Source organism: Phyllobates terribilis, unplaced genomic scaffold (assembly GCF_046119375.1).
Source record: "Phyllobates terribilis strain yellow unplaced genomic scaffold, ASM4611937v1 Scaffold_2__4_contigs__length_985480577, whole genome shotgun sequence".
Classification (NCBI taxonomy): domain Eukaryota; kingdom Metazoa; phylum Chordata; class Amphibia; order Anura; family Dendrobatidae; genus Phyllobates; species Phyllobates terribilis.
This window is the reverse complement of record NW_027362762.1, coordinates 952,637,581-952,664,388: the sequence shown is the minus strand read 5'-3', so window position 1 is coordinate 952,664,388 and position 26,808 is coordinate 952,637,581. Positions and strand designations below refer to the sequence as shown.

General features: G+C 43.3%; 1 protein-coding gene across 4 annotated transcripts in view; it reads right to left on the bottom strand.

Annotated features, from left to right (window-relative positions):
• LOC141239847 (beta-1,4-galactosyltransferase 4-like) overlaps nt 1-26,808 on the bottom strand; it is a 91,683-nt gene that overhangs the window by 17,378 nt on the left and 47,497 nt on the right. For all 4 annotated transcript variants that reach the window (XM_073668572.1, XM_073668573.1, XM_073668574.1 and 1 more), the window contains 4 exons: nt 8,793-9,227; nt 3,198-3,430; nt 2,739-2,926; nt 317-439 (listed from right to left, as the gene is read on the bottom strand). In XM_073668572.1, the coding sequence (XP_073524673.1) occupies nt 317-439; nt 2,739-2,926; nt 3,198-3,430; nt 8,793-9,063 (815 nt within the window). In that variant the 5' untranslated portion in view covers nt 9,064-9,227. The remainder of the gene's footprint in view (nt 1-316; nt 440-2,738; nt 2,927-3,197; nt 3,431-8,792; nt 9,228-26,808) is intronic.

Below are 26,808 nucleotides of genomic sequence, written 5' to 3'. Positions count from 1 at the left end.
CGGCGGCCGTATTGACCGCAAATCAACGGGTGGCGTAGTCGACACTAAAGAACATCCAGCAACATCTGTAGGACTGCCACACACTGAGCTTGACACCCTGGGCACGGACCGGGTCACCGCCACTCGGAGACTACAACCCCCATCTGATCCGGCTCCGGGTATCCCCCAAACAACACTGGCCCAGGGGGCGCGTCAACTACGTACAGAACTTTTTCTTCTCTGCTCACACATAGAGTTGCATCAGTAATTCCTTAGTAGAGTTGTAACGTCCTTTCTAATGAGGGAGAAGAAAGACAATGTAGCCTCGGGACTTTACCTGTAGTGCAGGTCGTCGTCCTCTCCACCCCAGCCCCAGTAGTTATTGGAATAGCCGTTCACCTTGGCCATCTGTTTCTTGGTCATAGCAGTTACGCCTCCGAAGTATCCCTTATACTTCAATCTGGAGGAAAAATGGACGCTGTTAGAGGAGACAATCCACTTAGTAAAAATTGGCACAATACTGTCAACCTATGCCTTTCTAATAGAATGAGCTCTGCTGTGCTGATACAGAGCTCCAAATCCCCTGCAGAGAAGCATGTGCTTGCTGCCATCTGTCCCCAAGCAATAGTCAAACTGCTCTTTGTGCACATACAGGTCTAATATGTCCAGGAACTGTCCTAATTCTCAAGCTAATTATTTTACCGTCCGTTCTATTACAATAGATAGTTCTGCTTCATTAACACTCTGCCTGCACTATAGGTACTGGAGCTTCCTTGTCTCCCTTCCCAACATGCTTTGTTCCTACCACTGTCCAAATGCTTGTTTGACCAGAATTGAAAACCCACCTTACTTGCTTCCTGAAATAAGAAAAAAATCAGCCACAACTTCCTGAAGAGAAACAAAGATTTGCTCTCACTTCCAGTAGAGACAAAGACCCACCTCTACTTCCTGTAAAGACAAGACCCAAACCCACTTCCTGTAGAGACAAAGATTTGTCCCCACTCCCTGTGGAGAGACAAAGACCCGCCCATACTTCCAGTAGAGACAAAGACCCACCACCACTCTTTTTAGAGACAAATATCCACCCTCCCACTTCCTGTAAAGAAACAAGACCCGCCCCCATTTCTCGTAGACACAATGACTCACCCCCACTTCCTGCAGAGAGACAAAGACCCATCCTTCTCCTTGTAGATCTGCCCTCACTTCTTGTAGAGACACCCTCCCACTTCCTGTAGGGAAACAAGACCCTCCCCCGTTTCCCATAGAGACACAAAGACTTGCCCCCACTTCCTGCAGAGACAAAGACCCATCCCCACTTCCTGTAAAGACATTCCACTCACTTCCTGTACAAAGACAAGACCCACCACTACTTCCTGTAGAGTGACACAAAGACCCACCCCCACCTTCCTTAATCCATCTTGGGGTCTGTGCTTCTAGAAGTGGATTCCACTTGACAACAGGCTGTACCAGCAAGTTACATAGAACAGAGACATTAATTGGCCAGCACTTTGGATTAAATTTTTGTGAAAATACTTCACAATTTTGTTAGTAATTGCACTGGCCATCAGATGAGCTGAAAGTATATTAAAGACAAAAACAATTTGAATAAAATGATAATCTGGCTCCTCTTACGAATTGTGGTTCTGTGCTCCCACCTGGGAATGGAGCAGGTCCGGTGCTACGCTACTCCGGTCCAATGCGCCGCCATTGTCCTGACCCTGGAGGTGGAGCTACTACGAGAGGAGGGAAATGGTCCCAATGTCGTGGAGCGTTGCGTTCTGGTGTTCTGGGATGTGTGAGGACGCAGGATGCTGTTGTGTCTGGTACTGAGCAGTGGTGGGATTATGCTCAGTGTGCTGCTGAAGCTAGCAGGGAGTGGCTATCTGGGGATAATTGGGAGGTAATTAATATCTGCTCATTAGGCAGGCTGTTTAACCCTGGTCCCTTTGCTGCTTATTGCAGTTCCCTATGTGCTTGGTGGTGAATGGTGCTAGCATCAGGTTTTGCTAGCTTTTCAGGGGTTCTCTCATTTTCTCTTCTGGTTTCACTTCCTGGGGTTCTTGCAGAGGTACTCACCTCGTCCGGTGACAGTAGGACTAGGAAGGGCTCTGCCAAAGTTCCCCTTCTATTTACTGGAAGCTTGGTGAAGAGTATTCCCGGCCCTCAAAGGCTAGCCTAGCTGGGCAGCTTGTGCCAAGTGCGTCTGTGGCTGCGCCTTTGCTGGTTTGGTGCTGGTCTTGCTGGGTCCCTCTGCGAAGCGCTACTTGCATCTACCAGTAAAGGGAGCTGACTGCATACTGTGTATACATTGACCTCAATAATAAAACAGTATGCAGCGGGCTCCCCCTAGTGGTTGCTTCAGGCAGGAAACATTTTATCATTTTGCTTTATTTTTAACGGGAATTTGGAGTTCAATTTCAGAAAAACTGAGCTCTGACTGCTATAAAGATCATCAAGAAATGTATCACATATTGTTCTATATATTTATGACACGTTTTGTTTTTATCTTTACCATTACCGATTGTGTATAATGGAAACAGTCAGTAGCAGTCTATCTCCACATCTATATTACATTCCAAACTTTGCTCTAAAAACTTTGCTTTTTTTTTCATACTTATACAATGACTCTACAATTACCAAGACCATGAAGAAGAAAAAGTATTTTCTTGTTTTTTCTAAGCATCTGGTGACACAACGATAGACAAAGTTTTACTAGAAAGAACAACTCTTGAGAATTCTCAGAGACATTTCCTCCTTACTTGTATCCGGTGACGTTGCGTCCCACCACCAGGTGTTTGGGTTCACTGTCACAGAGGTAAGTGTTAAAGTCGTTCTCCGGGATCAGATCCACATCGTGGAATATAAAACAGTCCCAATTCTCCTCTTTTAATGCCTCCAAGTACCCAATGTTCAGTAGCTTGGCTCGGTTAAAGGTGACATCTCCAGCCTGCAGGACATAGAAAGACATAAAACATAAGTGAAATCTCCCTGCAGCCCCTGCTTGTTCGGCATCTGCACAGAGCTAGTTATGGGGATTTTGCATTCTGTAAAGCGTCATCTTTACAACAAACACTGCAAAGTCAAAACTAAGTGCTCCCCTGCACTGTATGAGCACATCTAAGCAGTTAGGGGTTATTTTTGCAGACAAGCTTGCTGACGGTTTCCAGTAACAACCAACAGAATTTGTGACAGTTCACACCTGTACTACATTTTCCCACCTGATGAATGATGTAAATGGCGTAGTCCAGCTGCTGCCTCTGGAGAAAAGGGTGTAAGTTATAAAGCAGGTACAGGAGGTGCTTCTCCCGATTCCGGTGCGGGATTAGAATAGCTACTCTCTGCTGGGCTCTGCAGGCCTCTGGTTGATAATAACCATTGCTCACCATAGGGAACTTCTTTTCCACAGCCGCTAGACTGAGGTTGGTAGGAAATGTCAGAGGCACAACCCCCTCTGTAATTAGAGAAAAAAAAAACGTTATTATGATTGTCCGGAGTGAGCTATTAATAATTTGTCACAGTCCAGCACCGACACCTGGAGCTGTGTCTGACGAAAGATCCCAATGTCAGGAGCTGGAACAGCACAGCACCGTAACCAGTGTAGTGGCTGTTCTCAGGGACTGCAGCTGTGATCTGAGATGCGGTACCTAATAACAGTCACTATGTGGTGTATGATTCAGTACACTGTGAACTTATTAGCAGCCTTCCCGATCATTGGTAATTGTAAATATTAATCTGGTCTGCCAAAGAATGAGCAAAGCGCTTGTTCCTCAGCTGATTGGGCCCTAAAAATCATCATTTTTGGGAGCAGATCTCCCCTTGGAAGTGATATCCAAACTGTATGAGGGACAGATGAACATATTAACAATCACTCGATCTCTATACAGTTTGCATTGGTATGTGCAAAACAGTCTTAAAACGACTGACGATTGATTGTCGATCAGAGTTCTTTATGGGCAGAAATCTGCTAGCATAAACTGAGCATTAGCCTTCCACACACCACAAACTGTGGGCTACTGTGCCGGACGTCCTCAAATTTTAGAACCATCTCTCCAACATAAGCTGGACCATTCCTTTCTTCTGTCTCCTCTAGCCAAGTCCTTTTTGCAGTGGTGGTGCGAATATGCAGCTGAAATATTAAGTCTTTATATAAAGTAGTATGTTTTGTCATGGTCTGTGCTAAACTTGTTGTGCCTACCTCTCTTGAAGGTAATTTCTCACATATGGTGGAGGATGCGGGCAAAGGATTGATAAAGGGACCTCCAAGCGATCAGTAAGTTATCACTTATCTAAATTGGAAGTAACCCTTTTATTAAGAGTCTAGTAGAAATATCAGAGATGGACTAACGTCCCCCATAACCATTAGAAAGCTCTCTCTCCTGACTCCTCCATACACAGGAGCACTCGGCACGGTCAAGCGCTCCTGTGTTTTATGTAAGAAAGCCGCTGCCAGACTCCTCTTGCAGGAACTTATTTCCTGGAGAAAAAAAAAGATCGGCCATCGGAAATCCAGCATGCCGGATTCTTCTCATCCCTGATATAATCTATTGGAGAACAGTAGACTATCGTCCAACCAGGTCAATATCGAAGCCTTAAAGGGGTGATCTAATCTGTATTCAGGAGCACAACGCTCCTCTCCCTCACAGCTTATTGCTCGCCAAGGGTGGCGTGTTCCTGAAGATTAACACTTTGGACCAGTAAGAGATCATTTGCGAAGTTTATTTTTTATCACTGGTTTGCAATTTTAATAATTTAAGAATTTGAGAAAAAACCCTACTTTTCCCCAGTCTGCAATCAGCAATTCTGTCTTTTTCATAAATGCCAACTTTTGGAGTTTTTCACTACATATCGAACATTCCCCACAGTCAAAACAAACCGGACTGGATTCCAGAGAGAACAAACCTTCCCTGTTACAATATATGACATCTACACACACACGAGTATCTAGGCACAGTTTAGCAGCATTATTTGAATGGAAATACTTCTATGAAAACATTACATTATGACAGGATATGGCCCTTTTGGGCTGGTGTTACTTTTTGCACATCCACTTTTAAAAAGATTTTCATGTGTCCCTTGAATCTATTTCTACCTTTGATTAGAACAAAAAAAAAAAAAAAAATACTATGGGATAGCAGATGGCCCAAACGTGAGGTTACAATATGGCGATAGTATTTTGCTGCGTTATTATTTCATTATCATAGGATAATATTACATGATCAGTGTATGGCGGTATTATATAAGGATATTATTTGAACGGTGCAGTAATTTCCGACTCGGCATATTATCACAGAGTTCCAGCTGACCCCCACCGCCCCGTCCACCTCTCACCTCTGGATATGTATTATCACTCCTTCACAAGGGTGATAATAAATAACACAAAGATTATTTGCTCAGTAATGTGTATTAGCCACTGTTGACTTTGGTGTTACGAGATAAATACGGGGAATAACAGAAGACATGTGGCCACCGAGGTTATGCAATAAGCAATTACGGGTCATTTATGGATAGGTTCACCGCCGCTCACCAATGTACCTGATACCTGCTGGACAGATTGTTACAATGGTAAACTCTTATCCCTTTAATTGCGAAGGAAGTATTGCGTCAAGGACTAAATATTATTGGGGGTTATAGACCCCCGTTATTGACACTGGATCAGGATGCTTGATCGATATTCTCATAATGAGATCTCCCACCTGAGAGATGAGAAATTTCTAGTGAGGTCATCCCAATGTAGTCAGAATCCCCTACAATATATATGTATTGGTCTATTCCTCAATGTGGCACATGTGGAACAGACCACTGCACACACAAAAAGGAGGATTCTGACTACGTTAAGACTTAAAAAAAAAAAAAAAAAAAACTCAGGTAATTGACTTTACTATTTCTGTTTTACTATATCCTACAATGATATGTACAGTGGGCAAAACAAGTATTTGATACACTGCCGATTTTGCAAGTTTTCCCACCTACAAAGAATGGAGAGGTCTGTAATGTTTATCGCAGGTCACTTTACCTGTGAGACAGAATCTAAAAATAAAAACCAGAAAATCACATTGTATGATTTTTACATAATTAATTTGCATTTTATTGCATGAAATAAGTATTTGATCACCTACCAATCAGCAAGAATTCTGCCTCTCACAGACCTGTTAGTTTTTCGGTAAGAAGCCCTCTTACTCTGCACTCATTACCTGTATTAGTTGCACCGGTATGAACTCTTTACCTGTATAAAAGACAACTGTCCACAAACTCAATCACACTCTAACCTCTCCACCATGGCCAAGATCAAAGAGCTGTCTAAGGACACCAGGGACAAACTTGCACAAGGCTGGGATGGGTTACAGGACAACAGGCAAGCAGCTTGCAGAGAAGGCAACAACTGTTGGCACAATTATTAGAAAATTTAAGAAACACAAGATGACTGTCAATCTTCAATGATCTGGGATTCTATGCAAGATCTCGCCTCATAGGGTAAGGATGATTCTAAGAAAGGTCAGGAATCATCCCAGAACTACACAGGAGGGCCTGGTCAATGACCTGAAGAGAGCTAGGACCACAGTCTCAAACATTACCATTAGTAACACACTACGCCGTCATGGATTAAAATCCTGCAGGGAACACAAGGTCACCCTGCTCACGCCAGCACATGTCCAGGCCCGTTTGAGGGTCGCCAATGACCATCTTGATGATCCAGAGGAGGCATGGGAGAAGGTCATGTAGTCAGATTAGACCAAAATAGAACTTTTTGGTATCAACTCCACTCGCCATGTTTGGAGGAAGAAAAAGGATGAGTATAACCTCAAGAACACCATCCCAACAGTGAAGCATGGTGGGGGAAACATCATACTTTGAAGGTGCTTTTCTGCAATGGGGACAGGACAACTGCACCGAATTGAAGGGAGGATGGATGGGGTCATGTATCACGAGATTTTGGCCAACATCTCCTTCCCTCAGTAAGAGCATTGAAGATGGGCCATGGCTGGGTCTTCCAGTATGACAATGACACAAAACACACAGCCAGGGCAACAAAGAAGTGGCTCTGTAAGAAGCATTTCAAGGTCCTGGAGTGGCCTAGCCAGTCTCCAGACCTGAACCTAATAGAAAATCTTTGGAGGGAGCTGAAAGTCAATGTTGCCCAGCGACAACCCCGAAACCTGAAAGATCTGGAGAAGATCTGTATGGAGGAGGGGGCCAAATTCCCTGCTGCAGTGTGTGCAAACCTGGTCAAGAACTACAGGAAACGTCTGACATTTATAATTGTAAACAAAGGTTTCTGTACCAAATATTAAGCTCTGTTTTTCCATTGTATCAAATACTTATTTCATGCACTAAAATGCAAATAAATTATGTAAACATCATACAATGTGATTTTCTGGTTTTTATTTTTAAATTCTGTCTGTTACAGTTGAAGTGTACCTACTATAAAAATTACAGACCTCTCCATTCTTTGTAGGCCGGAAAACTTGCAAAATTGGTAGTGTATCAAATACTTATTTCCCCACTGTATATACTCAAGTTTAGCATACATCAATAGTTGATTGCACCTCCAATTGGAAGAGTGTTTCAAGTGAGGTACCACAAGGCTCTGTCCTGGCCCCAATGTTGTTCAACATTTTTATAAATGATCCAGATAAGGGAGCAGAAGGTAAACTAATCAAATTTGCAGAAGATGCAATGTTAGGAGGGATAGCTAACATTAAAGAAGGCAGAGAAAGGATTCAGAAGGATCTACATAAGCTTGAACAATGGGCAGCGACTAATAGAATAGTATTTAACAGGGAGAAATGCAAAGTCCTACATCTGGGCAAGAAAAATGAAAATTACATCCACGGAATGGGAGGCACAGAACGTAGCAACAGCATGTGTGAAAAAGACTTTGGTATACTAGTAGATCACAGACTGCACATGAGTCAACAGTGCGATGCAGCAGCAAAAAAGGCAGACACAGTTCCGGGATGTATTAAGCGAAGCATAGAGTCGAGAGCACGTGAAGTAATTATCCCCCTCTACTCCTCCTTGGTCACACCTCATCTGGAATACGGTGTTCAGTCCTGGACACCGCATTCTAAAAAAACATATTGAAAAACTGGAACAAGTTCAGAGAAGAGCTAGCAGGATGATGAGCGGACTGTAAACTATGTCCTACGAGGATCGGTTAAAGGATCTGGGAATGTTTAGCTTGCAAAAAATAAGGCTAAGAGAAGACTTAATAGCGGTCAACAAATATCTGAAGGGCTGTCACAGTGTAGAGCGATCGTCCTTATTCTCATTTGCACATCGAAACACAAGAAGCAATGGAATGAAACTGAAAGGGAGAAGATACAGATTACATAGTAGAAAAAACTTTTTGACAGAGAGGGTGATCAATGAGTGGGAAAGGCTGCCACGAGAGGTCGTGAGTTCTCCTTCAATGGAAGTCTTCAAATAGAGGCTGGACAGACATCTGTCTGAGATGGTTTAGTGAATCCTGCATTGATAACCCTGGAGGTCATCTCCAACTCTTACATTCTATGATTCAATAATAATAGTCATCAATGCGTGTTCCCAGAAAATCTTTTTTAATCATTCTGTATTCACTTTTTCCTATTATGTCATTTATTTTATTTAGCTACATATAAGAGTTGGGAAATAAAGCAATTCTCAGTTTTTCAAAGTAGTCAGGATCCCCTATAGTATGGAAGTAGTGGTCTATTCCTCAATGCTGCAAGCGTGGAACAGTCGACTGTACACATACAACAAGGGATTCTGACTACACTGAGAATCAGTAAAGTCATTTATCGAAGAATCTTACACAATGGTAATTATATACTTACGAAGTTTTGGTGACAGAATAGGGCAGGTTTTTAAGTCCACTTCTTTCTGGGAGGTCTGTTTCACAAGAAGTGCCAGTTTATTGTCCTCTGTTTTCTTCTCCAAGGGTGGACACTTCCAGAAGTTTTCCACCGGGGCTCTGTATTTGGGGGTGTAGCGTGTGCTGTCCTTTATGTAGAAGCTGGCCAAGCCAACAATTGTTAAACACACGGAAATAAAAAGCAGGAGCCGGACCTGGCAGAAGAGGTTCCCGATGGCGCCGGTCAATCCCATTACTACTACTACTACTTCTCAGGACCAAAGGTGCCGAGCGCGAATACAGACAGGAGATCAGCGGCGACTTCTTCAGGTCATCTCATCGATCTTTCATTTAGAACCTTCATCTCGTAACAGGCCGACAGAAGCGATTCACATCCCACAGCCATCATCTGGAGTATCTGCAGGTATAGAGGGGAATAAATAATGGTTAACCAGGCCAGAATCGTCTCATCAGAGGAAGTGTTACCTGGAGCGGCTAATACAACAGAATGCAATCACTGTAACAGCAAATGTAGAATTTAGCTGCAATGTCTCTTTAATGGGGCACTCCGTTCTTAGCACATTATCACTGGATAGGTTCTAACTAGTGTTGAGCGATACCTTCCGATATCAGGAAATATCGGATCGGATTGGATCGGGCGGATACCCAAAAAGTATCGGATATCGCCGATTCCGATACCGGAAACCAATGCAAGTCAATGGGACACAAATATCGGAATGAAAATAAACCCTTTCTTTCCTCGTAGGTTAATTCTACATGAAGGAAAACAACCAACAATAATGTAGAATGTATTGGGGGAGGTGGTTGCCCAAATCGATGGGAACAGTGCTCACAGTGAAACATGAAAAGCCGGCAATTCAGCAGCGGCATACACCGGTACCCGACAATTTATAACAGAAAGAATAGAGCTTCACACATAGATTAGATAGATAGAAACATGTCAGTCACATATATATGAAGTACAGTGACAGTGTTGCTTACTGTACTTGTCATTTAGTGTAAAGGATTTTTTAAAAAAAATAATAGTGTTTTCATGCACCGTCTCTTTAAAAAAGCCGGCCGGCAATTCAGCAGCGGTACCCGACAATTTAGAATAGAAAGAATAGAGAATCACACATAGATTAGATAGATAGAAACATGTCAGTCACATATATAAGAAGTACAGTGATAGTGTTGATTACTGTATTTGTCATTTAGTGTAAAAATAAAGGATTTACTAAAAAAAAAATTGGCGTGGGGTTCCCCATAATTTTAGTCTCTAGCGGAGGGTAAGCAGACGGCTGGGGCAGATGTTTGAAGCCTGGGAAGGGGGTAATACCCACGGAGCTTCCCAGGCTACTAATATCAGCCCCCAGCTGAATACCTAGCCTTTACTAGCTATTAAAATGGGGGACCCCCCCAAAAAAATGACGTGGGGTCCCCCCTATTTTAATAGCTAGCAAAGGCTAGGCAGACAGCTGGGGGCTGATATTAATAGCCCAGGAAGGGTGCCATGAATATTGGCCCCCTCCCAGGCTAGAAACACCAGCCGTCAGCCGCCCCAGAAATGGCGCATCCATAGGATGCGCCAATTCTGGCACTTAGCCTTGCTCTTCCCACTGCCCTGTAGCGGTGGCAGTGGGGTAATGAGGTTGATGTCAGCTTATAATGCCATCTGACATCAAGCTCAGGTTAGTAATGGAGAGGCGTCTATAAGACACCCCCATTACTAACCCCATAGTCAAAGTTAAAAAAAACACAAACACCCAGAATAAAATCCTTTAATTGAAATAAACACACAATTCTTTATTGTTCTAAATTAAACCATACTTACCATCACGCCCATTCCAGCTGAAGCCAACGATCTCCTGCAATAAAAGAAAAATAATAAAGCAACATCATCCTTACCTTCCCATGGTTCCCAGGACAGCTTCAGCTCTGCTACATCGAGATGACAGGCTGGATCGCAGCAGAACGCTGCCATCCAGCCTGTCATCCCGCAGACACTGAGAAGCGCAGGCATGCTTGCGCTCCTCAGTGTCTGGCTGTGACGGCATCCAGATGAGCCGACAATGAACTCAGCTCACCTCATGCACGTCACTGACAGCATGGGAGAATTCTCCTGCGCATGCGGTGAGCGTGAGAGACTCGGCTCATCGGGATGCCGTCACAGTCTGACACTGAGGAGCGCAAGCATGCCTGCGCTTCTCAGTGTCCGCGGGATGACAGGCTGGATGGCAGCGTTCTGCAAGTCCAGCCTTTCATCTCGATGTAGCAGAGCTGAAGCTGTCCTGGGAACCATGGAAAGGTAAGGATGATGTTGCTTTATTATTTTACTTTTATTGCAGGAGATCGTTGGCTTCAGCTGGAATGGGCGTGATGGTAAGTATGGTTTAATTTAGAACAATAAAGAATTGTGTGTTTATTTCAATTAAAGGACTTTATTCTGGGTGTTGTGGTTTTTTTTTAAATACTTTACTAGAAATTCATGGCGGTCATGTCTAATATTGGCGTGACCCCATGAATTTCGGGCTTAGGGCCAGCTGATAATACCAAGCTGGCCCTAACCCCTTTATTACCCAGTGAGCCACCGCACCAGGGCCCTGGATGAGTTGGGTACAGTGCCAGAAGATGGCGCTTCTATGAACGCGCCATTTTCCGGGGTGGCTGCGGACTGCAATTTGCAGCGGGGGGGGGGGGGGGGGGCAGAAAGCTTGGGCCTCCCTGCGCTGCGGATTCCAGCCCCCAGCTGCCTAGTTGTACCTGGTTGGACACAACAATATAGGGAAGCCCTTTTTTTCTTTATTATTTCATGATTAAAAAAAAAAATACGTGGGGCTTCTCCCTATTTTTGTGTCCAGCCAGGTACAACTAGGCAGCTGGGGGCTGGAATCCGCAGCGCAGAGGGCCCAAGCTTTCTGGGCCCACCCCCCCCAGCTGCAAATTGCAGTCCGCAGCCACCCCGGAAAATGGCGCGTTCATAGAAGCTGGATGCTGTACCTGGCTGGCATACAAAAATATGGCAAAGCCCACGTCAAAATTTTTGGGAAAAATTAATTAAAAAATAAATAATAATTTAGGGACTGCATCTTTATTAACTCCTCAAATATCATTTAGTGTTAAAATAAAGGATTTATTTTAAAAAAAATTGGCGTGGGATCCCCCATAATTTTAGTCTCCAGCGGAGGTTAAGCCGATGGCTGGGGCAGATGTTTGAAGCCTGGGAAGGGGGTAATACCCACGGAGCTTCCCAGACTACTAATATCAGCCCCCAGCTGAATACCTAGCCTTTACTAGCTATTAAAATGGGGGACCCCCCCCCCAAAAAATGACGTGGGGTCCCCCCTATTTTAATAGCTAGCAAAGGCTAGGCAGACAGCTGGGGGCTGATATTAATAGCCCAGGAAGGGTGCCATGAATATTGGCCCCCTCCCAGGCTAGAAACACCAGCCGTCAGCCGCCCCAGAAATGGCGCATCCATAGGATGCGCCAATTCTGGCACTTAGCCTCGCTCTTCCACGCTGCCCTGGTGCGATGGCAGGGGGTAATAGTGGTGGGGTTCATGTCAGCGCCAGCTGCCATGAAGCCCAGGTTAGTAATGATGGGCGACTATAAGACACCCCCATTACTAACTTACAAAGTGTTAAAAAGAAAACACACACTACACCCAGAAAAAAATAATTTATTTGAAATAAAACACACAATTTTATTTAATTCTTAGTTTACTAAAAAAAAAATAGTTACCTGTCCACGTTCCTACGCTGATCTCCCATGCACAGCTGTCACATCTGGAGATGGTGACAGCTGTGCATGGCTGCTGTAAGCTCACGCTGCCGGGAACACGTCCGCTCCCGGCAGCGGGAGCCACTGACTGAGGCCACCGGAGTGCATTCAGGCAGCGCAGCTCCGGAGACCTCCTTTACGGCACTGCTGTACCGTGGGAATTTCTCACGATACAGCAGGGCCGTAAAGCAGCTAACCGGAGCAGCGCTGCCTGAACTCCGGCGAACCCGCTTATGCAGTGACGGGGCTGCTTTACGGCCCCGTCATTCTAGCGGCAGCAGCGGTTCAGAGCGGTCACATTCTATGTGGCTGCTCTAAACTGGAGATCTTCGTGGGACACTCGTGGACTAGTACGGAGGGGTAAGGATAAGGTTGTGGTTTATTATTTTACATTTTATTACAGGAGATCGATGGCTTCGGGGAATTAGGTGTCTAGGTGAGTATAGGTGTATTTTTTTATTTTTTACTTTATTTTAGGTGGCGATCGGCGGGTACAGGTAATGTATGAAATAATTTATTGTAGGTAACCACTGGCCACCAATGACATGTATTTAAAATTTATTGGGGACACAGTAGGGCAATTTAAATAGCAGGATCAGGCTGATGGGAACTACTGCTCCCATCGAGCTGATCCTGCTGGCACGAGTGGACGGGGGACAGACATAGGCCGATGGGAGTAGTAGTGTCACATCGGCCTATGTCTGCCTGCACGCACACCACCCCCAGACATCGCACAGACACCGCGCACACACACCCGCAGACATCGCACAGACACCGCAGACACCGCGCACACACCCACAGACATCGCATAGACACCGCACACACTCGCAGACATCGCACAGACACAGCACACACCCGCAGACATCGCACAGACCCCGCACACACCCGCAGACATCGCGCACACACTAATCATGACGGGCTGATGGTCTGGGGGGTGAGGCTGACCTGTGCGGCCGTGGGAAAGTTCATGTGAGTTCATGCAATGCAGTCAAGCATGAACTCACATGACCCCTCTGAGGGCACCGCGGCTACTTCAAATGAACAGCTGATCAGCATCACCTGATACCTCAGCTGTTCATTTGAAATAACCGGCGGGAAAGCGCAGCACAGAACGGGAAAGCCGGCGGTGAAGTCTTTTGCCGGCTTCCCCGCCCGGGTCCTTCGCTCCCCGCTCCTTGGTGCTGTGCTCCCCTCCCTGTCCTAACTTACGATCGGGATGGGAGGTGGCGAGGGGAGCGGAGGATCAGGGTGGGAGGCTGCGGGGAAGCAGTATGGGGCTGTGTGACTGTTTAAAAGCCGGCGGCTTTTTACCGCCCGCCGGCTTTTAAACAATCAGGAGAATTCTCTCACGCTGGGATGGCATTCTGATGACAGGCTGGATCGCAGCTGAGCGCTGCCATCCAGCTTGTCATCCTTCAGAGACACTGCAGAGCGCAGGCATTATGGGAACTTCCGATTCCGGTATTCGATATTGTAAAAGTATCGGAATTAAGTATCAGAATTCCGATACTGAAATATCGGGTATCGGCCGATATTCGCGGTATCGGAATGCTCAACACTAGTTATAACTGCTACATCAGTGTGACCTCCATCACTACATCCCCCACCGATCACTAGAATGACGCGTTTTGTGACCCTCATTCTCTGCTGGCTGCAAAACTGTAACCAGTAGGATACATGACTTTTTTTGTACATACAGTGCCTACAAGTAGTATTCAACCCCCTGCAGATTTAGCTGGTTTGATAAGATGCAAATAAGTTAGAGCCTTCAAACTGCAAACGAGAGTAGGTTTTATGAACAGAAGCATAAATCTTACAAACCAAAAAGTTATGTTGCTCAGTTGAATTTCATTAAATTTTAAACATAAAAGTGTGGGTCAATTATTATACAACCCCTATGTTTAATATTTTGTGGAATAACCCTTGTTTGCAATTACAGCTAATAATCGTCTTTTATAAGACCTGATCAGGCCGGCACAGGTCTGTGGAGTTATCTTGGCCCACTCCTCCATGCAGATCTTCTCCAAGTTATCTAGGTTCTTTGGGTGTCTCATGTGGACTTTATTCTTGAGCTCCTTCCACAAGTTTTCAATTGGGTTAAGGTCAGGAGACTGACTAGGCCACTCCAACACCTTGACTTTTTCCCTCTTGAACCAGGCCTTGGTTTTTTTGGCTGTGTGCTTTGGGTCGTTGTCTTGTTGGAAGATGAAATTACGACCCATCTTAAGATCCTTGATGGAGGAGCGGAGGTTCTTGGCCAAAATCTCCAGGTAGGCCGTGCTATCCATCTTCCCATTGATGCGGACCAGATGGCCAGGCCCCTTGGCAGAGAAACAGCCCCAACAGCATGATGCTGCCACCACCATGCTTGACTGTAGGGATGGTATTCTTGGGGTCGTATGCAGTGCCATCCAGTCTCCAAACGTCACGTGTGTGGTTGGCACCAAAGATCTCGATCTTGGTCTCATCAGACCATAGAACCTTGAACTAGTCTGTCTCAGAGTCCTCCAAGTGATCATGAGCAAACTGTAGACGAGCCTTGACATGACGCTTTCATAGTAAAGGTACCTTACGGGCTCGTCTCGAACGGAGACCATTGCGGTGGAGTACGTTACTTATGGTATTGACTGAAACCAATGTCCCCACTGCCATGAGATCTTCCCGGAGCTCCTTCCTTGTTGTCCTTGGGTTAGCCTTGACTCTTCGGACAAGCCTGGCCTCGGCACGGGAGGACACTTTCAAAGGCTGTCCTGGCCGTGGAAGGCTAACAGTAGTTCCATAAGCCTTCCACTTACGGATGATGCTCCCAACAGTGGAGACAGGTAGGCCCAACTCCTTGGAAAGGGTTTTGTACCCCTTGCCAGCCTTGTGACCCTCCACGATCTTGTCTCTGATGGCCTTGGAATGCTCCTTTGTCTTTCCCATGTTGACCATGTCTGAGTGCTGTTCACAAGTTTGGGGAGGGTCTTAAATAGTCAGAAAAGGCTGGCAAAAGAGATCTTTAATCCACACATGTGAAGCTCATTATTCTTGGTGCCTGAACTACTTCTTAATTCTTTAGGGGGACCAAACAGAATTCTTGTGGTTTGAGGGGTTGAATAATAAATGACACTCTGAATTAACTTTTAACGTTTTAAAAAAAAATAAATAAATAAAAACAAAACAAAATTTGCTGCAGTGCATTTCCCACTTCCAGGCTGATCTACAGTACAAATGTCACAATGCCAAGTTAATTCCGCATGTGTCAACCAGCTAAATCTGCAGGGGGTTGAATACTACTTGTAGGCACTGTAGTACTAATATGGAGCATGCTGGTATAACCTGGGTATCCTCTGTATATAATTATATAATTATATATGTACAGCTGGTATAACCTGGGTAGTATCTGTATATAATTATATATGTACAGTTGGTATAACTTGGGTATCCTCTGTACATATTGATATACAGTGGTGTGAAAAGTGTTTGCCCTTTCCTCATTTCTTATTCTTTTGCATGTTTGTCACACTTGCATGTTTCGGATCACAAAACAAAATGTAAATATTAGACAAAGATAACACAAGCAAACACAAAATGCAGTTTTTTAAATGAAGGTCTTTATTATTAAGGGAAAAAGAAATCCAAACCTACAGGGCCCTGTGTGAAAAAGTGATTGCCCCCTAAACCTAATAACTGGTTAGACCCTTAGCAGAAATAACTGCAATCAAGCGTGTGCGATAACTGGCAATGAGTCATTTACAGCGCTCTGGAGGAATTTTGGCCACTCATCTTTGCAATATTGTTGTAATTCAGCCACATTGAAGGGTTTGAGAGCATGAACCACCTCTTTAAGGTCCGTCACAGCATCTCAATTGGATTAAGGTCAGGGCTTTGACTAGGCCACTCCAAAGTCTTAATTTTGTTTTTCTTAAGCCAGTCAGACGTGGACTTGCTGGTGTGTTTTGGATAATTGTCCTACTGCATAACCCAAGTGCGCTTTAGCTTGAGGTCACAAACAGATGGGCAGACATTCTTCAGTATTTTTTGGTAGACAGCAGAGTTCATGGTTCCATTTACCACAGCAAGTCTTCCAGGTCCTGAAGCAGCAAAACAGCCAGAGACCATCACACTAGAACCACCATATTTTACTGTTGGTATAATGTTCCTTTTCTGAAATGCTGTGTACTTCTACGCCAGATGTAATGGGACATTGTTATGCGCTGTGCAGAGGGACCCAGCATGCCTGACACCGAACCAGCAAAGGTGCAGCCACAGATGCATTTGGTACAAGCTGCCCAGCTAGGCGAGCCCTTGAGGGCCGGGAATACTCTTCACCCAGCTCCCAGTAAATGGAAGGGGTACTTTGGCAGAGCCCTACCCAGGCCCACTGTCGCCAGACAGCTGGCATCGGGTGAAGGGCTGGTGCCTAGTCAAGAACCAGGTAAGTACCTCTGCAAGAACCCCAGGAAGTGAAACCAGAAGAGAAACATGAGAAAACCCCCAAAATGATAGCAAGACTAATGCTAGCACTACTCACCACCAAGAACATAGCGAACGGCAATAAACAGCAAAGGACTGGGCAGGGAGCAGGATTAAATAGCCCGCCTAATGTTCAGGTATTGATTACCTCCCAATCATCCCCAGACAGCCACTCCCTGCTAGCTTCAACAGCAGACTGGACAGCATCCCACCACTGCATAATACCAGACAAAGCAGCGTCCTGCGTCCTCACACATCCCACAACACCAGAACACGACGCTTCACAAGAATAGGACAGTTTCCATGCACGCGTAGTAACTCCGCCTCCAGGGTAAGGACAATGGCGGCACTTGTGACCAGAGTAGTGTAGCACCGGACCTGCTCCATTCCCAGGTGGTAGCACAGAACCACGATTCGTAACAGACATACACCTTCCAAAAAGTTCAACTTTTGTCTCGTCAGTCCACAGAGTATTCTCCCAAAAGACTTGGCGATCAGCAAGATGCTTTTTGGCAAAACTGGGACAAGCCTTTATGTTCTTTTTGCTCAACAGTGGTTTTTGTCTTGGAACTCTGAGCAAAAATGGCATGCATGGCAGTCTGTCTTTTTTATGGTGGAGTCAAACACTGACCTTAACTGAGGGAAGTGAGGTCTGCAATTGTTTGAATGCTGTTGTGGGGTCTTTTGTGACCTCTTGGATGAGTTGTCACTGCACTTTTGGGGTAATTTTGGTCGGCCGGCCACTCCTGGGAAGGTTCACCACTGTTCCATGTTTTCGACATTTGTGGATAATGGCTCTCACTGTGGTTCGTTAGAGTCCCAAAGCTTTAGAAATGGCTTCATAACCTTTTCCAAACTCATAGATCTCAATTACTTTGTTTCTCATTTGTTCATGAATATCTTTGGATTGCAGCATCATGCATAGCTTTTGAGGATCTTTTGGTCTACTTCACTTTGTCAGGCAGGTCCTATTTAAGTGATTTCTTGATTGAGAACAGGTGTGGCAGTAATCAGGCCTGTATGTGGCTAGGGAAATTGAACTCAGTTTCCCAAAGATGTGATAAACCACAGTTAATTTATGTTTTATGGGGGTGGGAATCACTTTTTCACACAGGGCCCTGTAGGTTTGGATTTCTTTTTCCCTTAATAATAAAGACTTTCATTTAAAAACTGCATTTTGTGTTTAATTGTGTTATCTTTGTCTAATATTTACATATGTTTTGTGATCTGAAACATTTAAGTGACAAACATACAAAAGAATAAGAAATAAGGAAGGGGGCAAACTTTTTCACACAACTGTAAATATGTACAGCTGGTGTAACCTGAGAATCTTCTGTATATAATTACACATGTATAGCTGGTATAAGGTATACATTACAATTTCATAAAGAATGTAACTCAGGGTCAGTATAGGAAAAGTAATGTAATGTATGTACACAGTGACTGCACCAGCAGAATAGTGAGTGCAGCTCTGGAGTATAATACAGGATGTAACTCAGGATCAGTAATGTATGTACAAAGTGACTGCACCAGCAGAATATTGAGTGCAGCTCCGGAGTATAATACAGGATGTAACTCAGGATCTGTACAGGATAAATAATGTAATGTATGTACACAGTGACTGCACCAGCAGAATAGTGAGTGCATCTCTGGAGTATAATACAGGATGTAACTCAGGATCAGTAATGTAATGTATGTACACAGTGACTGCACCAGCAGAATAGTGAGTGCAGCTCTGGAGTATAATACAGGATGTAACTCAGGATCAGTACAGGATCAGTAATGTAATGTATGTACACAGTGACTGCACCAGCAGAATAGTGAGAGCAGCTCTGGAGTATAATACAGGATGTAACTCAGGATCAGTACAGGATCAGTAATGTAATGTATGTACACAGTGACTGCACCAGCAGAATAGTGAGTGCAGCTCTGGAGTATAATACAGGATCAGTAATGTAATGTATGTACACAGTGACTGCACCAGCAGAATAGTGAGTGCAGCTCTGGAGTATAATACAGGATCAGTAATGTAATGCATGTACACAATGACTGCACCAGCAGAATAGTGAGTGCAGCTCTGGAGTATAATACAGGATGTAACTCAGGATCAGTAATGTAATGTATGTACACAGTGACTGCACCAGCAGAATAGTGAGTGCAGCTCTGGAGTATAATACAGGATGTAACTCGGGATCAGTAATGTAATGTATGTACACAGTGACTCCACCAGCAGAATAGTGAGTGCAGCTCTGGAGTATAATACAGGATGTAACTCAGGATCAGTAATGTAATGTACGTACACAGTGACTGCACCAGCAGAATAGTGAGTGCAGCTCTGGAGTATAATACAGGATGTAACTCAGGATCAGTAATGTATGTACACAGTGACTGTACCAGCAGAATAGTGAGTGCAGCTCTGGAGTATAATACAGGATGTAACTCAGGATCAGTAATGTATGTACACAGTGACTGTACCAGCAGAATAGTGAGTGCAGCTCTGGAGTATAATACAGGATGTAACTCGGGATCAGTAATGTAATGTACAGTCATATGAAAAAGTTTGGGCACCCCTATTAATCTTAAGCTTAATGTTTTATAAAAATTGGTGTTTTTGCAACAGCTATTTCAGTTTGATATATGTAATAACTGTTGGACACAGTAATGTTTCTGCCTTGAAATGAGGTTTATTGTACTAACAGAAAATGTGCAATCTGCATTCAAACAAAATTTGAAAGGTGCATAAGTATGGGCACCCTTATCATTTTCTTGTTTTAAATACTCCTACCTACTTTTTACTGACTTACTAAAGCACTTTTTTTGGTTTTGTAACCTCATGGAGCTTTGAACTTTATAGCCAGGTGTATGCAATCATGAGAAAAGCTACTTAAAATGGCCACTTGCAAGTTGTTCTCCTGTTTGAATCTCCTCTGAAGAGTGGCATCATGTGCTCCTCAAAACAACTGTCAAATGATCTGAAAACAAAGATTATTCAACATAGTTGTTCAGGGGAAGCATACAAAAAGCTGTCTCAGAGATTTAACCAGTCAGTTTACACTGTGAGGAACATAGTAAGGAAATGGAAGAACACAGGGACAGTTCTTGTTAAGGCCAGAAGTGGCAGGCCAAGAAAAACATCAGAAAGGCAGAGAAGAAGAATGGTGAGATCAGTCAAGGACAATCCTCAGACCACCTCCAGAGAGCTGCAGCATCAACTTGCTGCAGATGGTGTCACTGTGCATCGGTCAACTATACAAGGCACTTTGCACAAGGAGAAGCTGTATGGGAGAGTGATGCGAAAGAAGCCGTTTCTGCAAGCACGCCACAAACAGAGTTGGCTGAGGTATGCAAAAGCACATTTGGAGAAGCCAATTTCTTTTTGGAAGAAGGTCCTGTGGACTGATGAAATCAAGATTGAGTTATTTGGTCATACAAAAAGGCGTTATGCATGGTGGCAAAAAAACACAGCATTCCAAGAAAAACACTTGCTACCCACAGTAAAATTTGGTGGAGGTTCCATCATGCTTTGGGGCTGTGTGGTCAATGCTGGCACTGGGAATCTTGTTAAAGTTGAGGGACGCATGGATTCCACTCAGTATCAGCAGATTCTTGACAATAGTGTTCAAGAATCAGTGATAAATATGAAGTTACAAAGTGGATGGATCTTTCAGCAAGACAATGATCCAAAACACCGCTCCAAATCTACTCAGGCATTCATGCAGAGGAACAACTACAATGTTCTGGAATGGCCATCCCAGTCCCCAGACCTGAATATCATTGAACATCTGTGGGATCATTTGAAGAGGGCTGTCCATGCTCGGCGACCATCAAACTTAACTGAACTGGAATTGTTTTGTAAAGAGGAATGGTCAAAAATACCTTCATCCAGGATCCAGGAACTCATTAAAAGCTACAGGAAGCGACTAGAGGCTGATATTTTTGCAAAAGGAGGATCTACTAACTATTAATGTCACTTTTCTGGTGAGGTGCCCATACTTATGCACCTGTCAAATTTTGTTTGAATGCAGATTGCACATTTTCTGTTAGTACAATGAACCTCATTTCAAGGCAGAAACATTACTGTATCCAACAGTTATTACATATATCAAACTGAAATAGCTGTTGCAAAAACACCAATTTTTATAGAACATTAAGCTTAAGATTAATAGGGGTGCCCAAACTTTTTCATATGACTGTATGTACACAGTGACTCCACCAGCAGAATAGTGAGTGCAGCTCTGGAGTATAATACAGGATGTAACTCAGGATCAGTAATGTAATGTACGTACACAGTGACTGCACCAGCAGAATAGTGAGTGCAGCTCTGGAGTATAATACAGGATGTAACACAGGATCAGTAATGTATGTACACAGTGACTGTACCAGCAGAATAGTGAGTGCAGCTCTGGAGTATTATACAGGATGTAACTCAGGATCAGTACAGGATCAGTACAGGATAGTAATGTAATGTACAGTATGTACAAGATGACAATACCAGCAGAATAGTAGATTAATTATATACATAAATCTATTGCAAAACTGTAAATATTCCCTTAGGGTTTGTTGTATATCAGGTATAACCAGCGGAGTTTTCTGGTTTCTATATCTATCTAACCTCAGCACTAAGCACATATACTGCTCAGTAACAAAAGAGAAGTGAACACATATAAATTGTAAAATATTGTATTTTATTAAGTTATATATATATTAAAAAACTCAGAAAAGTTGCTGAATATTGAGAGGCACAGCAAATAATGCTAAATGATACATATCAGGGCAATTCATATAAATTATAGGAGATTTTTGATCCTTGAGCTGAAACAATACTGAATGGTGTACCTGGGAAACATATATCAATGGTGTTGCAGTATGAGGACAATACATGTGGTCATACCAACCTGTAAGTCATAAAAACATAATAGATTTGTTCCATGTGTACTGTGATTGCATCAGCAAAAGCCCAACATCTACCCGACACTGGGTAATTGCTTATAATGATGACATGAATAAGCACCGCGTCCCTCCACCCCTGGACATATATATGTATATATGTGTGCGTGTTGGTCGCCCTGAACAAAAAGATATGTACACTGTAACCTGAACATAAAACAAATATACACTTGGTGCCACCTGAGTATAAAGAAATATAGTCTTGCCCCTTACGTCTGACGCTCCTGGGTGTCTCTTGGTTCTTCCTGAGCTCAGCCAAATAGCACTGGTTGGGAATCGTTAGAATATAACACAGGTATGCAAAATTTAGGTTTATTAAAAAATTGTTTCTAATCCAATGACTTATTCGGATGTTTTCTTATGCCCCGATTTTAAAAACAAAACCAAAAACACTTCTATTTTTAACCACCAGGTATGGATTTTGTACAAAACGCGTGTTAAATTACATACAAGTGAGATGAACAAGAAACATCTTTATTGTAGCCAAAAATGTACACAATATTATATCTACAAATGTACTGAACATTCCTTCTTCAAATTTATTGGAGATTCTTGCACCTCTTCCTTTTCTCTTCAAAGCTACTCTTGATACCTCTTCTCTTATAGAAGTCATGCGGATCTTCTCTGTGAAGCGTCCAGCAGTCGTCCCCCATCATGTTCGCGTTCCATCATCTCCTTGATATCCTGATGAAATCTTTCTCCTTGCTCTTCGCTAACCGCACCAAGGTTTTCAGGAATGTAGTCCAAATGGGAATGTCAAAAATGTAACTTCAAATTCATCCGACAACCCAAGGTTTTGAAACGTTTCAGCGTTTTCTCCGCGATGGACTTAAATTTTGGCTCTTTGTTGTTACCTAGAAATTTCTTCACGACTTCCTTAAAAGAATCCCAAGCCCTTTTCTCAACACCTTTCCTTTTTGTTTCGAACACGTCGTCCTTCATGAGTTTCTAAATATCCAAACCCACACAAAAATGCCTTCCATCAGCTGTGCTTTGGACAGTCCCTAAAACTTGGTACACAGGTACTTAACAGTCTCTGCTTCTTTTAGAAGAGCTTTCACAAACTGCTTTATCAGTCCAAGCTTAATGTGGAGTGGTGGTAGAAGAACTTTAGTGGGATCAACTAAACTTTTCTCAACTATGTTCTTGAGTCTAGGTTGCACATATTTTCTCGTTGGCCAACTTTTTTGGTTCTGGTTCCAGTGATGAGTCCTATCCCGGCTGTACCAGTCACACAAAAAGCATGGATACTTCGTGTATCCTCTTTGATGCCCAAGGAGCAAAGAGAGAGCTTTCAGATCACCACATATTGACCATCCTTGATCCTTGTAGCCAAGTTTCTTGAGAATAAAGTCTAAATTCTCATGGCTTTCCTTTAAGTTCACAGAATGCCCTACAGGCACTGAAGCATGTTTGCTGCCATTGTGCAGTAGCACAGGTTTCAGACTTCTTTTGGATGAATTAATAAAGTCTCCACTCGTTCACATTATGCTCAATATCAAATTTTCCCATCAGCTCAGGAACATCATTGCAATACACTAGAGCACCGCCTTGAGAAAAGTATGGAAGAAATTCCTTTTCTCTGCTTCTGTACCATCAAAAACCATTCCTAACCAACGGCACCAAAATCAGCCAACAAAGGTCGAGCAAAGGGGTCAAAGTATGGTGCAAGAAAAAGCATATGGAGTCTGTGTTTTTCAACAAACTGTACGTGATGGAGTTTTTTTCTATATTTTTCATGAGTTCTGTGATCAAAAGGTATATAAAAATCACCTTACTTTTCAAAAATGTTATCCTTTCAGACCTATGTAATTAAAGCAAACTCTCATAAAAGTTGGGGCAACTTATATTAACCGATGACTGAGCTTTTTTTGACATAATCCCTTTAAACACTTTGCAGTATCACATAATCAGGACTGAATTCGGAAAGATACACCCAGTGACATTATTCAGTCTCAATTATTATTCTTCCCAGGACAGTATATAGCACAATATCACAGTTACATGGTTGGGCAATTTCCATTACGGCCCCCAGAACGTAAAACATTACTTTGCAAACTTCGTTATGAGGCAGCCATATAGAAAGTGCTAGACTTGGCTAAATATACCCTTTTGCTGAAGTTTTCTCGATGCCTGCGACATGCTGAATGCTGCTGCATAGGGCACAGCCTTTAGCCTCTCCTGGGCCTTAATCTGCATCTGCGGCTTTTCTGTATCCCCCGCACAATCTGAAATAATATATTCAACTATATCCTGCTAAATATGATCTAGCCCCATGTGGTGCCAGGCTAAGACATCATGGGATATACGTTTGCAAGTCATTTCTATTCCCCTCCACCACCTCTATTTTTTTTTTTCTTTGAAGACCCTTTGCGTCTATTGGCGCTCCCCTTAAAATGATGCGCCGTGATGCTTGGCAGAATGCGCTGCATTCAAAATGATTTCATCCCCAGCATGTCTTACTCCATCCATGTGTGCGAAGGAAAAACCGTCTAAGTAATTCCTGCGGAGCCCAGTTAGATGTGCTCCCGAATTGACACTGTGTTGACAACTATTAACAGTAGCCACCCAGAGTCTACCAGATGCATAGGAGATGATGGCGATTAATATCAGGGAAAACACTCATCTATTGGAAATACGCAAGATATTTCCATCAGAGATTTTTTTTTTTATATATCTGTAGTATTTTTTATTAAATTATAGAACCCAAAACTCCGTAGTAGCCTTATGGCAGGGATGTCAAACTCAAATAGACAGAGAGCAAAAATTAAAAACTTGGACAAAGTCGCGAGCCAACCTTGATACTTATTAAAAAAAAAAACTTAATATTCGGTGGGGTCACAGAAAAGCATATCTAATAACTTTGCAGCCCTTACAGAGTAATTTTTCTCATATTGAAGCCCCTAGATTGCCCTTTCATTGCCCCCATAAATTATGATGACAACAAAAGTGCCCCCCAAACACAGTATGATATCTCCACAGTGAGTTCCTTCACAGTACTCAACACACGTATGGTATGATGACCCTACTGTACCTCCAACCTAAACTTCCCTGGCAAAGTATGGTGGCCCCAATACAGTATAATGCCCCCATCTGTGATCCCCATACAGCCCTCTACACAGTATAATGGCCCCACATAGTCCTCCATACAGAATAATGGGCCCCACATAGTCCTCCATACAGTATAATGGGCCCCACATAGTCCTCCATACAGAATAATAGGCCGACCATGAAGCTCAGGTAGGGGTGTTCTCTACCTGTAAACCCTATAAGGTTCTTATGATAGACGAACAAATGCCATAGGGCTCACACACATTAAGGAAAAGGGAGGGGAAGGATCTATATTCCAGGTAAATTTAAATGTTAAACTGGGCCCAGAAATAGCCCCAAAGAGCCCAGATAGACTTTAAACGATCCACCTTAGCATCAGTAGGGCCGTCATGTATTCCATTCTGCGAATGTCCGAAATCCCGAGGAACAAATCTTGGTAAGAAGGTGGATTAAACTTTTTCCAAAAGATGCGATCATGCACCTCGCAGCCGTTAGAATACGTAGAAACAATTTGGATAAATTCTTTCCCAGGCCTCTAGGTTTGGTATTGAGGAGATAAATGGCGAGGTTCAGCCCCACATCTACTAAAAGTAGTTTTTGGATTAAAGTTTTCACAGACTCCCTGTGACTTGTGGGTGAAAGGTGGAGGCACTGCCATGATTGTTCAGGCATGGATGACGCATTACTGTGACTACTGGGGGAAAAGGTGGAGGCACTGCTGTGACTACTGGGGGAGAGGGTGTGGGAGCTGCTATGACTACTGGGAAGAGATGTTGAGGCACTGCTGTGATTACTGGGGGAAGGTGTTTGCACTACTGTGATGTTCCAGGTCCGTACACAGTGTACTTCTCAGAGTTGATCAATGGGGGGTGCTGGATCAGGGACCCCCACCTATCTGATATTAGGCCGGCAGGGGGAGGAAAGAGCAAAAGCCATAAAAACCTGCCATTTTTTTTTCCCTCCTTATCTTTTTTAATCTTCCATTCAAATGGAAGTTCTGATTGACGCCATTCATTTTACCAAATAATATACTGAAAAATAGGGGGAAAATTCCAGGTGCGGTGAAATGGAGAGAAAAAAAAAACCAACTCAATTCCGCCATGTTTTTGGGATGAGAGAATGACCTTCTCCAGGTCAGCACCAATACGGTGATACCAAAACCTATATAGTTTTTTTTTAGATGTTTTAATTTAAAATGGTGTAAAAAAATTGTAAATGGTGCTAAAATTTTATAAGACCAATTTTCTGAGAGCAGCATGATGTAGGGGCAGAGACCTTGTTTCCAGTGATGTGGACGGGGTTATACACAGCTCTGCTAGATCTTCAGCAGAATCAGGGTCTCTGTCCCTACATCATGCTGATGTCAGATTACACAGCAAAAACCTGCTAACAGATTCCTTTTAATGTAGATAAAAGTGCGGTCAGGCACATGGGCAGAGGAAATAAAATTTATAATTATGCACTAAATAGTAAAACGCTGGGTAAAAAGGACACTAAAAAAGACTAAGGAATATGCGAGGGCGTTAAACTATACTTTAGCGACCAGCGTCAGGTAGCTGCTGCCAAGGCAAATAAAATAACAGGATGCATTAAAAGAGGCAGAGATGCTCATGACAAGAACATAGTTTTGCCTCTGTACAAGTCAATAGTATGGCCACTATGGATTCTTCACAGTATTAGCAGTGAAAATATGGATTCTGTGCTGCATGAGCAATAAGATTGTAGATTATGTAATATAAGAGCAGTGAGATTATAGATTC